At 43.6% G+C, this 14,910-nt stretch overlaps 1 protein-coding gene across 7 annotated transcripts in view; it reads right to left on the bottom strand.

Moving 5' to 3' along the window:
- Window positions 1–14,910, bottom strand: part of ABCC4 (ATP binding cassette subfamily C member 4 (PEL blood group)) — a 213,621-nt gene that overhangs the window by 65,329 nt on the left and 133,382 nt on the right. For 5 of the 7 annotated variants that reach the window (XM_067713903.1, XM_067713899.1, XM_067713900.1 and 2 more), the window contains one exon: window positions 4,576–4,655. In XM_067713903.1, the coding sequence (XP_067570004.1) occupies window positions 4,576–4,655 (80 nt within the window). Of the gene's footprint in view, window positions 1–2,116; window positions 2,188–2,369; window positions 2,609–4,575; window positions 4,656–14,910 lie in introns of those variants that run through there. The other 2 variants (XM_067713902.1, XM_067713904.1) reach the window with 2 other exon arrangements.

Genomic DNA, 14,910 nt, shown 5'->3' with positions numbered 1-14,910 from the left:
AGAAAGTGAGAGGCTATATTTATGTTGTTGTTATTTATGCTGTGGCATTAGGAAGTCAAGTCATACACTTAAGAATGTGAATTTTAAGTGACCACATTTTGTTTGTTTGTTTGTTTATTCAAATACATTATGTTTTGAAGGCCAAAGTCCTATTCAAAGAATTCTCCCTCATTGATTTCTCACATACGAGGTTTATATGGCCTTTATACTTTGTATTTCAATCCCTATTTTCATAAAGATATTTAGTTTTCATGAGTGAAGAACCATGTTCGGGATTGATAGATGACTTGGTTTTTAAAACATTGTTAATACTCAAAGCTGTTATGATTTTTGAGAAAGCAAACAAACAAAATGTGTCTGAACAGCACTTTAATAAGCCAGATGTGCACTGCCAGCCACTGGCTAACTTATCTAAAAAGCCCAAGGCAACGCTGAGATAACCTGCAGACTGTTGCTATTTTGTATAAAATATTTATTTCCTATATTTAAAAAACTTCCCCCATTTCTGGCCTACCCTTCCAAAATACCTCTTCAGTCAAAAATTGGTCTCTCTTCATTCACTCGTGTTCCATGCCTGTGTCAGCTCAGGTTCCCATATCCCACACATTAACCCCACTGTTCCTCTGGAATTCTCACTGGAATGTTGCACAATAGTAAATTACACTCATTTCAAAATGAGCTGTGTCACTGTTTCCCATCAGCATGGATATGAAGCACTAAATGAAACCAAAAACAAAACAAAAAGCAAACAAAACCCCACAAATGTTCACACAAATACGAATCATTTGTTGAAGTCCAAGGGACAAAGTTAAGTAAATACCTTCCATGTGGCCAGCAAACTTGCTCACATTTTAAACAGAATTTTCTCATCTCAGTCACTGTGTTAGTGGAATAATAAAATCTGACTTCTGACTGCCTTCATGGGAGTATACCCCCTCCCCCATTATGAGGGCTCTGTCTCAGTTCCCTGTCTTCAATTCATCAGCATCAGACTTAACTGGAGACACAATTATGTTCTAGGCCAATGGTCCATATTTCTGAACTCTTACTTACAAAACCAACAAAATTATCATTGTCTTTCTTACAGATAAAGTAATGATACATGCATGCTACGGATTAAAAAGTTACCATAGATTAGTGCAATTACATTATTTCTGTACCTGCTTGATTTTAATTCTCCTGAAAAGTATTATCACATGCTTATCTTCAGTAAGAAACAAACATTAAACATGTCAGTGTTGGTTTTAATACTCTGAAAAGTGGAAAGATATCTAAGCTTTGAATTTTGATTTGTATTCTATTTGTTACTATAAATCCTGCCAAGTTCTTTCTGGCTCAAGAATAAGAGATGACATGTAGATCAGGAAGGACCACAAGATCAAACCAAGGTTAACTTCTTGATACGGAATTTCCCAACCCTTTCTAAAGTCAGCTGTTGGGTTTAGAAGGACTCACGTTCTGCGAACTTCCCTGAGCAGAGGAAGACCTGCTAGTCATTAGGATTCTGACCCTAAGAATCAGATGAGAGACATTAAAACCCAGGTTCTCCTGATGTCAGCGGCCCGTTTTGCTAATGACATTAAAATCAAAGGCACACAAGAAATTTTCTATCTCAGTTCTGAAAGGGGATGACAAAACTCTTCAGAGAAGCTGATGGGCCAGACAAGAGACCTAAAAGTCACTTCCATTTCAGATTCCTATGCACTTGTGAGGGTGTTACTGTTAACAAAGATAATATTCAGGATACCTTTTATCCTGACTTTTTAAGTTAGAGGATTGAGTCCAAGTGGATAAAATTTCCTTAAAAAAAAATTAACTCCTTAAAAAAAAAAAAATAGATCCACGTCTTAAGCAAAGCCATAAGGTGAGTCAAGCTGATTGTCATTTTGACCTTCCTTTCCTTTAACTCGGGAGCCTATTTAGAAATGTAACGAGCAACCCTCTTCATTCGGTTCAGCTCAGCTGGCAGAGCTAATAGGCTTCTAATTAATTTCCAGAAGATTGCCGTTATAACTAACAGGTTTTAAACATTTGGTTGATTGGGGAAAATGAATTGAATATAATGTATTTGATTTGGAAAATTAGTTTTCATTCTATGTGCTTACCATAATAGTGTTTATTTTAAGTTTACATGATTCCATTAAGAGTCCCAGATCACCACTGGGTTCTTTTCATCTTTACAGCGTCCTATCCAAATTCAAAAAAAGAGAAAAAAAAAATCAATTTACATTTTGATTTTTGTTGGCCTTTCTTTGAGGGCAGTTCGACTTCATTTTTGTGGCTTTAATAAAAATCTTTGCTTGCTAATAGAGCAACAGGTCCAAATACTTCAAAATGATCCCAGTGATACCTCGTCAAAACCCCACTCATTGAATGCAAATCCTCTGGAGAAAGGCTTCTGCACACAAAGATGAATCAGTTACTGCATTGTTTATTAAGTTTCACCTGATTCCTCTGGATAACCATTTAAACAATGAATGTTGGGAAATGTCTCTTAAAGAATCAACAACAATGGCAGGGATCAGGGCTTTTATATTTAACTAATACCATCTTATAAAGGAGAAAATACTTCTTCCTGAAGGGATTATGGGAGCCTTCTTAGAGACACCTGCAAACAAAACAAGTGACAATGGATCTTCATCATAATTGATAACTGAGTCATCCTTTATAAAAAAACTCCTTTCTTGAAGACAATAATATTGAGATTTACTATTGCAATTAGATTCAAGAAATCAGCTAATTGGAACTACTGGTATTTACGTTTCACCAAGATTAAGTTAGACCCTTGTCCCTCAGGTTAAAAAGAACAGTAAGACCCTGCCTCTAAATCACAGCTTACTTCACATTGGTAAACAGTGGAGGCCTCTGCCCACAGGCTACATTCATTGGCACATTTCTTTGTGACTAACAGGAATGGCTAGAATAATCTCAGGCCTATTATTGATATTTCTGACATAGTTAATTTTCCAAATTAAGTATTTGTGGCTCCTTTTATAAAAATGGCTCCAGGGGGCTTCCCTGGTGGCGCAGTGGTTGAGAGTCCGCCTGCCGATGCAGGGGACGCGGGTTCGTGCCCCGCTCCGGGAAGATCCCACATGCCGCGGAGCGGCTGGGCCTGTGAGCCATGGCCGCTGAGCCTGCGCGTCCGGAGCCTGTGCTCTGCAACGGGAGAGGCCACGACAGTGAGAGGCCCGCGTACCGCAAAAAAAAAAAAAAAAAAAAAAAAAAAGGCTCCAGGAGAGACCCTAAGTTTTGACTTAAAGAGCACTTGAGCCTTGAAATAAAAAATGGGGGTATGGGGAGCATCAGTATCAAGCCATGACTGCACACCCTAACTGCAGCATTCCTCCTTCCTGGTCTTCAAATGGGCTCGTGTTAACTGGCACTTAGGGAATGTGAAAAGGCTTCCAACTTAGGAAGTATCAATATTAGCAGCAGCAGCTCGGATTTTAGAAAATGTACACCTTTTGATAAATGTGGTTTTTTTGCTTGGTTGGTTGGTTGGTTTGTTTTTTGGTAGGCGGGCCTCTCACCGCTGTGGCCCCTCCCGCCATGGAGCACAGGCTCCGGACGCGCAGGCTCAGCGGCCATGGCTCACGGGCCCAGCCGCTCCGCGGCATGTGGGATCCTCCCGGACCGGGGCACGAACTCGTGTCCCCTGCATCGGCAGGCGGACTCCCAACCACTGCGCCACCAGGGAAGCCCTGATAAATGTTTTTGATGTCCAAAACACTTGGAAATGAAACAGAAAGTCCCCTCAGCCTGAATCACTTCAAAGTAGACAGAATTAAACAACAGAAAAAAACATCCCAAACGCACAACAATACTAAATGAGATTAGAGCTCAGATGACCTAACATCATTCTTTAGAACTTCCAAGTCCACAGACAAAACAAAGGCTGTGTAGAAGGTATTTCTGTGGGATTGAAGGTTTGTTTTTTTAAAGACACCTTAAGACACAGCAATCAATGTGTTAAAAGAAAAGCTGTCTACAGAAACAAAAAAGACATTTTCTGAGATGACTTTGATCCCTTACTCAAATTACTGGCTTAAAGGTACTTGCTTTTAAAGGCTTTGTATCTTCCATAACTGCTCACTATTGTCCTTCTTAAAGGATTATTTTCACCTTATTATTACTAATCTTTTCTTTGTAAGTAACCACACCTGGCTTTACACACAAAAAGAAGTGCAGTAAATATTTGTCTTTTGTGGTAATCCGATGCATAATTTAGTTAATCTAGGCTACCAAGAGAGGTGATTCTCTGTTTTGAAATGTGCTCACAGTAAAGGGAATCCACGCCAGACAGCTGAACGGCAGCGGGAGAACCACTTACCAAGCATGTCACTGCTTCGAACCAACCTTGACCGTGACTGTGTAGCCACTCCTACAGCAGGTGTCACTCATGCTAACTCAGCCTCCCGATCACAACCACACCTTTCTCTTACAAACGTGGCCTTTTACTTAATTAAGATAACACAGTCAGGCTGAAAGGCCCATCTCAGCCCCTGTGAAAAGGCCTTGAAAAACAGGCACTTTGCTTTGCGCTGTGAGAACTCTGACATGACTGTTAGTTACCTGGATGAAATCAAGAAATGTCAGGGGCAGCAAGTCATCCATATGCCCAATGTCTTTGGAGAAACGATTCAAAATTCTTCCTGCAAGAACAGGATATGAGAAATTACTCATTTCCCCAGACAGGCCCTTTAAGAGAAACAATTCACGAACAAATTAAAACAATATTTTAAATGCATATGTATTTAATATATTATAGATTCATATGAAATAAGCCAATGTCAGTGGTAAAGAAAAAAATAGACGTTACCTAAAGAGATATTAAAATACCAATGGCAGTGAGCGGGCAGTTGAAATTTTTGGCCCTTATTTTTAAACGGGGGTGGGGAGGGGAGAAGCGGGTCTTGTGGAAGTATCAGGAAGGGTTGGTGGATTTTAGAATGTTCTGTCCTTTTACATCCATCCTACTTAAGACTTCAAGTGCTAGAGGCGGTAAACAATTTAAAATTCATCAATTACTCCTAATTGTTACACTAACTTTGATTTATCAGAATTAATGTTGCTAAGTGATACTTTAAAAAAAAAGAAAACTAATTACAACCTGTCTGCGATTTTTGAATCCCCAGGATGGCGCAAAGCACCTTACATCTTGGGAAATTTGGGATTCTTCCAATTTCCAAGTTGTGCGTTTACTACCAGGGTAATAAGTTGTTGTTTTCAGAGGCGCAGCAAGTGTGAAGAATGAAGAACACACGACTCACGCTTAAGCATCCAACAAGACCAGAGGGATGGAAGCAGGAAAACAAATATTACTTGACGACTAAAAGATCAGTTCTTATTGCTTTTATTTCCCTTCTCAAAATTCACCAAAACAGTATACTCTGAAGGCTGCAGGACTGGAAGATGAGAACTAATTTGTAATAAATATCTGGTCTTTTTAATGATTAAATTCAAAGGCACTGAAGTAACAACACACGCAGGCACGCACACAGCCTATTCTGGTGTAGCAGCTCCTGAGAAATGTGTTATCTAGGCCCCTGAACTTCTTTCATAACTGAGGCTCCAGGAAGCCAGCCTGCAGGTGAGATATGGGGCCTCTAGGTGCTCTTCCTGCCCTCTGTCAGAGGTGACTTTCTCCCGAGGCCCTTCACACCAAGCCACAGCTGGACACGGCTGGGCGCTGAGTTTCCGCTGCCGGGATGAGCCAGCTCTGCTGTCCTCCGCGGGGCACCTGGCTCACCGGAACCACAGGGTGCGCCCAAGCCGGGGGCTGCAGACATTGGAGGCTTTCGCCCTCGGCCAGGCCAGGCCGTTACAGGCTGGGCCTCAATTCTCCTGTCTCAGGCTTAGGAAATACAGACTCCAGAAACCGTCTTTTAGTGACACGTTTGGAGGACCAGGGACAAATCTTTGGAGCCTCTAGGAATGCTTGCTTTAGAAGGTGATTCTCAGGATTAAAAGGGCTCATGCAGGTGAAGAACCCAGTCACAATGCCCGGTGAGTTAACAGGTGCTCAGCCACCAAGGTGAGGTACTGACTATTCCCCCCAGGTTCTGCAGCATCACGTTACCTCCGAAAGTCTACCAGACACTGTAGCAACGTCCACCTGTTAAAATGCACTTGCTGATTCAGGAGTGCTGGCGGGAGCTAGAGAGTCTGCATTTCTTCCCAGCTGTCAGGTGACCCCCCCCCTTTAAACTATTTCCCAGATCACACTTCGAGGGGCAAGAAGATGGGAATCATTTAATCAATTCTGCTTTAAAAATATTAAAATCAGATGCGCAATTTCCCCACATATTCTTATGCATATTGCGGCCCATTTAGTTATTTTTTACCTTCTCAAAGCAGCAATGCCCAAATAAGGAATATACACGACAAAAAAATGTTAAAGACATACTTTAAATTCTTGTGACTTCTTCAATGGAAAAATACAACTTTTTAACGTAGGCAGAATTTGGAAACAAGTACAATTTGTCTTAGAAAGTGTTAAAAGAGATATTGGCTACTCAGGGATGAACAGTATGTGTCAACCACCCCTTTACCATTCACCAGATGTGGGAGTCCTAAGGTCTGAGACCCAGGGTTGGCAAAGAGTATAAAATACAAGCAAAGCAAAAACAATGAGAAAAACCCATCTCCCCTCATAGCAACTACAGAAACTGAACAGAATGTCAGAGATCACCAAAAAACTAAACTCTTATTCACCAATGAGCTAGGTATAGAAAAAGTGAGATCAAAAAGTTCGATAGTTACTACTACTTCTTCTTCTTATTATTTATTTATTTGGCGCGGGGTGGGGGGTTGCTTCCTTGGGTCTTCATTGCTGCGCGCGGGCTTTCTCTAGTTGCGGTGAGCGGGGGCTACTCTTCGTTGTGATGCGGGGGCTTCTCTTTGCAGTGGCTTATCTTCTTGCGGAGCAAAGCCTCTAGGCGCGCGGGCTTCAGTACTTGCAGCACGCAGGCTCAGTAGTTGTGGCACATGGGCTCAGTTGCTCCACGGCATGTGGAATCTTCCCAAACCAGGGATCGAACCCATGTCTCCTGCATTGGCATGTGGATTCTTAACCACCGCACCACCAGGGAAGTCCTCAACAGTTACTTCTTTGCACTAAGAAATATTAAGAGAACGAATGGTGTTTGCAGAATATTTCACCTGTCTCTGAAATAGGCTCTTGTAACCAGAGGTGTGATTCCAAGTTCATGGCCTCATAGTACTAAACTTTTCTCAAAACTCTCCAAATGAAATCCTAATGATGAATTCACTTCAACACACATGCCATGACTCTTCACCCACATGACACGTGGCCCCTGCTGGAGTTATCTCTCGGGAGGTAGAGGGAAGGGCAGTTCACGTGAACATGGGGAACCCAATGCATTTTCAGACAGTTCTGTTAGACGGCTTTCTCACATCAAACCGAATCTTGCCTTCCTAGAACATCCAACCTCTGCCGCTTCTTCTGCCCCTATAACCACACAAAGGGAACCTAATTTCTCTTGATATGACAGCCTTTCAAATACTCGACTGAAGTGAATCATATCCTCTCCAGCAACTACTCCCTGGTGCCTCAATGATCCCTCCGAAGGCTCGGTGTCCTATCTTGGCCGCTGCCTCTTGTCCAGACTCAGATGGCCAGTCTCAGTGAATGCCTTGCGCCCAGTATTAAAATGAATACCCCAGGTACTGCTTGATTACCTTAGGGTAAAGTAGTACCACCACCTCTCCCATCTTGCATATCCAATCACAGAGCCAACAATCACGATAAATTCTGGTGGCCAGGTCACATTTTAGATGTGGGTATAATGAATATGCACATCGCTCCCATCTGTACTACACAGGAAGATACTGGGGACCAACGAGCAGTATGTATACACTCTAAGAGTGTACCTCTTCTGACCCAGAAATTCCATTTCTAGGAACACATACCCAGGAGTTAATGAGTGCATCAAAGATATTCAGTGTGGCACACTTGGCAAGTCAGAAGTAGAAAACAACTTGAACAAGTCTATAATGTATTACGCGCAATTTTAGTTTTTTCTCTCCCCAGGGGAAGCCAACTCACTGACTAGCCACCTAGTCATTCCGATTTCCCCGCCTCAAGCAATACAAGGCCAGGAGAGAAGCCAGGAAAGTGGACCAGCCTCACCATACCCAGCAAAGATCAGAGGCAAAGTGGCTTTGGGCACGAGCCCTGTGACAGTGGCCCCAGCTCCCATGAGGACCCCAGTTCCCAGCTTCAGTTACAGGAAACTCAGCATCGTTCCAGCTCCAGATGTCCATTTCCTTTCGATCAAGGTCTCCTCATCTGAACTAACTTGTGTAGATTCTGCCCCTAGCAACCCAAAAGCCTAGACTAGAACAAGCGCCACATGTCCAACAAGAGACTTGCTTTCTAAAATTAGTTGGGGGAATTGCACAGTTAAATTTTCGAATTACTAATTATCCTTTTAAGTAACAAAACTAACCTTTTTTATTTTGACCATTAATAGTTAAACTGTTTTTAAACATGGCAATAGCCTTTGGGGCTGCTTAAGGCTAGTCAAGTTGCACTCCAACCTCCACCCAACTACTTTTTTTTTTTTTTTTTTGCGGCATGCGGGCCTCTCACTGTTGTGGCCTCTCCCGTTGCGGAGCACAGGCTCCGGCACCCAACTACTTTTTTTAAAAAAATCTTTTTATAATACTGTGCTTTCAGCTGATACATTATGCTATTGCCCAGAGCTTGCCACCAACTTCCATTTTTCCTTTTAGAGCTGAGGACTGAGGAGACCCTACATCCAAGTAGAGCCAAAAAGAAGACTCCACACACTCTCAGCAAAGACCTAAGTGATTCTCATGTTTAAAGGCATAGATTTTTCTGACACATTGTTCGGTGAGGGGCTGTTTCAGCGAGCTTCCAGATTCCACCTGGGGTCTGGGTATATTCTCAGAACATATCATAGTATAATCTATTTAGTGGTTTGACTACTTTTCATGTATATTAGTCTTGAGTTTACATCTAGATTATACACCCTTTGTAAACATGGACCACATTTCTCACACAATCTGTAACAAAATGCAAAGTGCTGGGCAAGGCAGAAGGTGGGGTTCACTAATAAAACACCACAAGGTACTGGCTTTCCAACCTTCTTTTTTAAAATAGGAACCCTTCTGTGCAGATACACTCTTACACAAAAACCTAAAACAAATCTATGAAATGAATTATTTCAAAAGGGGCTCATCCTGAAGGGAGATATACAGTAAGACCTGGAACCCACATAGTGACCATCTTGTACATGTCAATCGGGGGCACAGCTGGAAAGATTAATTCTGATCACTATGGAGTCCCCCAGCACTCTAGTCGGGTTTGATTTATAAGCACATGGGTGAACGTTCCAGGACCTTGAAGGCTCCCGGGCATCCAAGTGAAGTTTGATCACAAAGACCCCAAGACTCACAAAGCAATGCTTCTAAGCTATAATCTGTATGAAAATCTCCAAGGCCCCTGGACTAAAATGTAACTTCTCAAGAGCTCTGTCTGGGTGAGGTCTGGATTCCTGATTTCTAAGAACTCCCGGGGTAAGTGGATGCTGGCTGCTCAAAGGACCACACTTTGAGTAACAAGGAACAACCTGAACATTTCTGATGATGTTCTCTCTCAAGAACCCTTAATCTGGTTTTATCAACATGTATAATTATGTCCCCTTTATTTATTTTGGCCAAGTGGCTCACCAGGGATTGGACCCGGGCCCTGGGCAATGAAATCGCAGAGCCCTAACTACTGGATTGACAGGGAATTCTCACGGCCCCTTTAAATTCCATTCTTTGCTTCCAGAAGCTAATAACCACTTGTCTCCATTTTAGTCACAGAAACTGAATTATAATATAGACATTATTAAGGCAGGAGTTCTACCCGTTTCATTCACTGCTGTTACCCCAGTGCCTGGACCAATGCCTCACATATAGAGGGTGCCTGAGTGTATTCTGTATGAATCTATACAGCGAGCCTTTCTATAAATAAATGGCTTGTTCCCAAATCTCAACGTCTACTGATATTTCACGCACTCCCCTGGGGAAATGCATGGGAAAGACGATGCGTCTGGTTTGGCATACTCACACCAGCAAAGGCCATTGACAACTCCGGGAGAGAAGAATAGAATCTGGGTCATAAAACCAAGTCCAGCCTTTCTTCTTTTCCTTTGTGCTTAATCAAGTTTCACTTGCTCACACATTGCCTCGTGCAGGTGGCCGGCCCTGCACCTGGCCCTTCAGACCAGAGGCCCTGGTGCGAAATGGCCGCGCCGACACCTCAGGTGGCGGCCCGCGTGCAGAGACGCTGGGCCAGGCACCGTGATCAAGATGCTGGTGGCACAGAGCGAAGACGCGGCCACGGCAGCAGTGGGTGACACCAGACAGTGTCACTGACTTGCAGGCTTAGGCAGGGTCAGGCTAATGGGTTCTCACGGAGGAAACACAGCCTGAGCACTTAGAAGGAGGCCAGAGGATGGACTGACGGAGAGTGGAGTTTGTCCGGGTGGGAGGACAAATATTTGCCTAGTTGGAGAGCTAAGATAGGAGAGAACCTGTGTGTGAACGGGCGTGGTGAAGAGTGTAGCGTTAAGGGGCCTCTGCTGAAAATTCCCTAGAGTCACAAAGAGGTCTGACTTCTCTTGTCAAAGCCATGGTTGCGAGGTGGAAGTCCTGAGGAGGGGCCTAGTGGAGTGAGCATGCATCTTACACATCCGACCCAGGCCAGACAGTCTGAGAGCCCCCGGCCGACAGCCGAGGACCAGTTCTGTCTTGGCCTCTGTGCCCACAGACAAACCCTGTACAGCTTCACCAGGCTGCCTGTGCTACACACCAGAGATGTGGTGGGATTTTTTTCTTGTGGTCGCTCTGCTTGGTTTCTAGAACACCCCCAACAGCACATGAGCACCAAGTAAGTGCCAGAAACTATGTACGCATCACCTCAAAACTATGAGCGAGATGTTGTCCCCATTTTACAGAAGAGGCAGCTTAAGCTTAGAGGCAGGAGGAAATTAATTCAATGACACTCGGCTGTAAAGTAGCCAGGTTGGGGACTTGCACCCAGGGTTACAGAGACGAAGAAAATTTACGTCATTACATCTATGACACAGAGCTATTTTACTAGACGCATCTGAAAACTCTATTAAAAATGTACTAATAAGGATGAGACAATAAAATCATAGGCAGGGCTGGTGTTCAGCTGGTATGAACGGTGATCGTCAAACTGGCCTTTGACAGCCCAGCCCCTTCTGATTGGCTAATGTTGAATCCATTAGCAACCACAGCATCCACTAGATGCTGAATGCTTTGAGTATTAGAAGAGTTCCAGGAATTCTCTCTTGGCTAACCATAATTAAAGCAAAACATTTAAAATAACCCCACCTCAAAATTAAATTATAGAAGTTATTCAAGATGGAATGAATAGATAGATTAACAAGTGAAGAAGTGACTGAAAAAGAATGAATGAGGACAGAAGCAAAGTCCAGGGCTTGAGAGCCACCTCATTCCAGGCCTTACCCTGTCCTGTGACATAGGGCAAGTCACATCCCTCTCTGCTAAGTTTGGAAAGGGACTGACCTTGAAGGAGCGGATACACCCCGCAAATTGACACACAAAACCACGCTGCTGCAACCGCCATGATATTTTACATCTCCTAAGCACTGGGGGGGAAAGGGGTTGGGAAGCTAGACCAGGCTAGTTCCTTTACCTCTGGATCTCGTGCATATGTCATGCAGGAGTCTGGCTCACAGCTCATATAAGGTCAGGAATGGACAGCAATAGGCAGAAAAATCTCTAAGACAGCGGCTCTGAAACACTGCGCGTTGGATGAAACCTACAGAGCATGTCCACTGGAAAATGCCCATGTGCACTGGCTGCGTGATTTCAGGAGATACCTAAACCATGAACCACAGGAAGTGGGGTGGCCACGAGAGACGTGGGCCAGGTGAGAACTGCCAATTCTGAGGGAACAGGACACCACCTATCACGGGGCTCCTCCCGCCACAGGAATGCACCACTCTGTCTCCAAGGTCTTGGTTTCCTGGCCCAGTGCACCCTGACCACCTTTGAAGGCAAAATACGCAGTCTCTATCTTGTATCTTCCAAAGAATGGGGATCGGAGGGGGTTTGGGTGGGGGGTGGGGGAGAACACGGAGCAGTCTCACCTGGGGAACGTGTTCCCACAGAGGTGCAGGCAAAACCACCTATTAATAAAGCTTTCATCTAAGCAGAGAAGTCCCACCTCCACAAAGGCACACATCAGCAAGTTACCATTCAACATGCGAAATCAACCCGTCCCATCTCTAATACACGTACAAGGACATGTAATGCTCAGAAACAGGACAGCAAAACATTTGGTGTGAGAACGTGGCTAAACTTTAAGACAATCGTCCCGCCCGCTACCCACCCAGTGTAAAGTGACTGAAAGGTGAGCTGGAGTGGGGTCCACCAACACCCAAATCTGATCTCAGTTGATCTCCAGCGCATCGTGTGAATATGTGGGGACCACCAATAGATGTTACACAAATGTGGTTGGGTTGTATTAAGTGTATGTGTGTGGACTTTTGTTGGGGGGAAAAAAACTGCAAAGTAAGAACACCATTACAAAGGAGGGAATGAAAAAATTTATACAAATAGGAAACAAATCACAGACATAGGAAACAATCTTATGGTTACCGAAAGGACAGGGGGATAAAGTAGGACTAGGACTTTGAGATTAACAGATACACACGACCAAACACAAAACAAAAAACAGTAAAGACCTACTGTGTAGCACAGGGAACTGCGCTCAATATCTTATAATAACCTACAATGGAAAAGAACCTCAAAAAAGATAGACACCTAGATAGACAGATATGTATATACAAATAACTGAATCGCTTTGCAGTACACCTAAAACTAATACAATGCTGTATGTCAACTATACTTCAAAGATTTTTTTAAAAGAAAAAAAAAGGAGGGGAAAAAATCATTTTCAACTGCTGTACTCCTTCTTTCAAAAATTTGATAAAAGTGCTAAGTGGAAATATTGCTCTAAGAGTTATAATTGTATGTATTCTATTGTCAGTTATAAAAAGCTTAGGAGACACATTATCTCTTAGCCAAACGATGGAGTCATGACCTATTCAGAAACCCCACAAATCCCTTCCCGTCCATCTTCTGCCCTCTCTACACCCGTCATCTAGTTTCTAAAACCAACAGCCAGCTTTGCTTCCACCCTCACTCGTCCTGACTTTTTCTGTAGCAGATAACAATTCTAACGACCTTCTTTTTGAAACAGTCCTGTATGCTGGTTTCTGGGATACAATGGTTTTTTCTTTGAACATCTCTCGTCATTCCTGCGACCTGGCTTGTTGCCAAAATGCAACTCCCCCTGCCCCCCACCCCGTATTTGGAACTCTATCCCCACAATGATCATCTCCTACCTCTTCTGCTGTCATCTATTCTCTAAGGGCTGTGACACCCAAACCAGACCGGCCCCACTGTCCCTTCATCGTCAGTGTGTCTAGCTGGTGGATCTCTCCCCCTGGACGTCTCACGTGCGCGTACACGGTGACACATTATGAAATGGGGGGGCTTCCCTGGTGGCGCAGTGGTTGAGAGTCCGCCTGCCGCTGCAGGGGACACGGGTTCGTGCCCCGGTCGGGGAGGATCCCACATGCCGCGGAGCGGCTGGGCCCGTGAGCCAAGGCCGCTGAGCCTGCGCGTCCGGAGCCTGTGCTACGCAATGGGAGAGGCCACAACAGTGAGAGGCCCGCGTACCGCAAAAAAAAAAAAAGAAATGAGGAAGCGGATCCATTTGTATAAAATGTTTAACATAGCCCAATGAATATCTTAAAAAGAATTTCAACATAAAAAGAAAACCTTTCCAGACATATGCTGAATTTTGATTCCTAAAACTTTTGTATATTAAAAGAAAAACTGAAATCCCAATTTGTATGGGTTTTTGGTACTTTGAGACAGTCTCTGAGCTTTGAGCAACCACAGAGGTCGGCCTGTCGGAACTAAGGCAGGTACAGCAAGGACAGAGCGGACTTCCCCAGCGCCAGGGCGGGTTCTACATCATATAACTTAATCAAAACACAAACTGTTCTCAGATTCCGTGGGAGGTAATTAAACACCAATTCAATGCCAATTAATCACAATCAAATAAGAGTCTGTCAGAGAAGAACTCTATACACATGGAGGCTATTTAATGGTCAAATACTTGGCAGGATCTTAGTTAAACAATGATTCATTAAGCCTCCTCTACCACACAATAGCCAGGCTGAACTCCAAGTGAAAAAAATCAGAACTCTTTTGTTCCCCCATAAAAAGACATCAAATGCCTGTGCATCATATTCCTTCCTTCCCCTCTTAGCAGGCAGCTCCATTTGCATGTTTCAGGATGTGCTGGGCTAGTCCTGGGCAGGAGGGCATATGCAAGTCCTCCTGAGTTCTATTCTCAATACCATACCTAAGCAACTCTCTTCTTCCTAAAGGAAAAGTAAAGAGCTGTACAGTTGACCACATACTTGAAATATTTATTCACTCTGAGCAGGGAAAATAATAAGAGACAGGGAACCTACCTTCCACCTGAAGGAAAGGCAAGCTATGGTCACTTCTCCCAGGGTAGATAATTAGCCGCCATAAAAGCCCTTGATCCACACAACTGTTGTCCAGCAAAAACCTGTTCAAACACTTGTGGTTTCCTGCACCTACCTGATCAATTTGCTTCCTTTAAATTACTCGTCCCTTCAGAACACAACTCCCCAAGAAAACGCAGAGGACTAACACAACACTGTAAATCAACTATGCTCCAATAAAAATTAATCTTAAAAAAAGAAAACAAAGAGGGCCATTTTAAGTTCAGTTAATAATTCCCAGAGACTGTTCCTCAAGTTTCTTACATGAACT

The sequence above is a fragment of the Pseudorca crassidens genome, chromosome 18, assembly GCF_039906515.1.
Source record: "Pseudorca crassidens isolate mPseCra1 chromosome 18, mPseCra1.hap1, whole genome shotgun sequence".
NCBI lineage: Eukaryota > Metazoa > Chordata > Mammalia > Artiodactyla > Delphinidae > Pseudorca > Pseudorca crassidens.
This window is presented reverse-complemented; position numbering and strand designations above follow the sequence as displayed.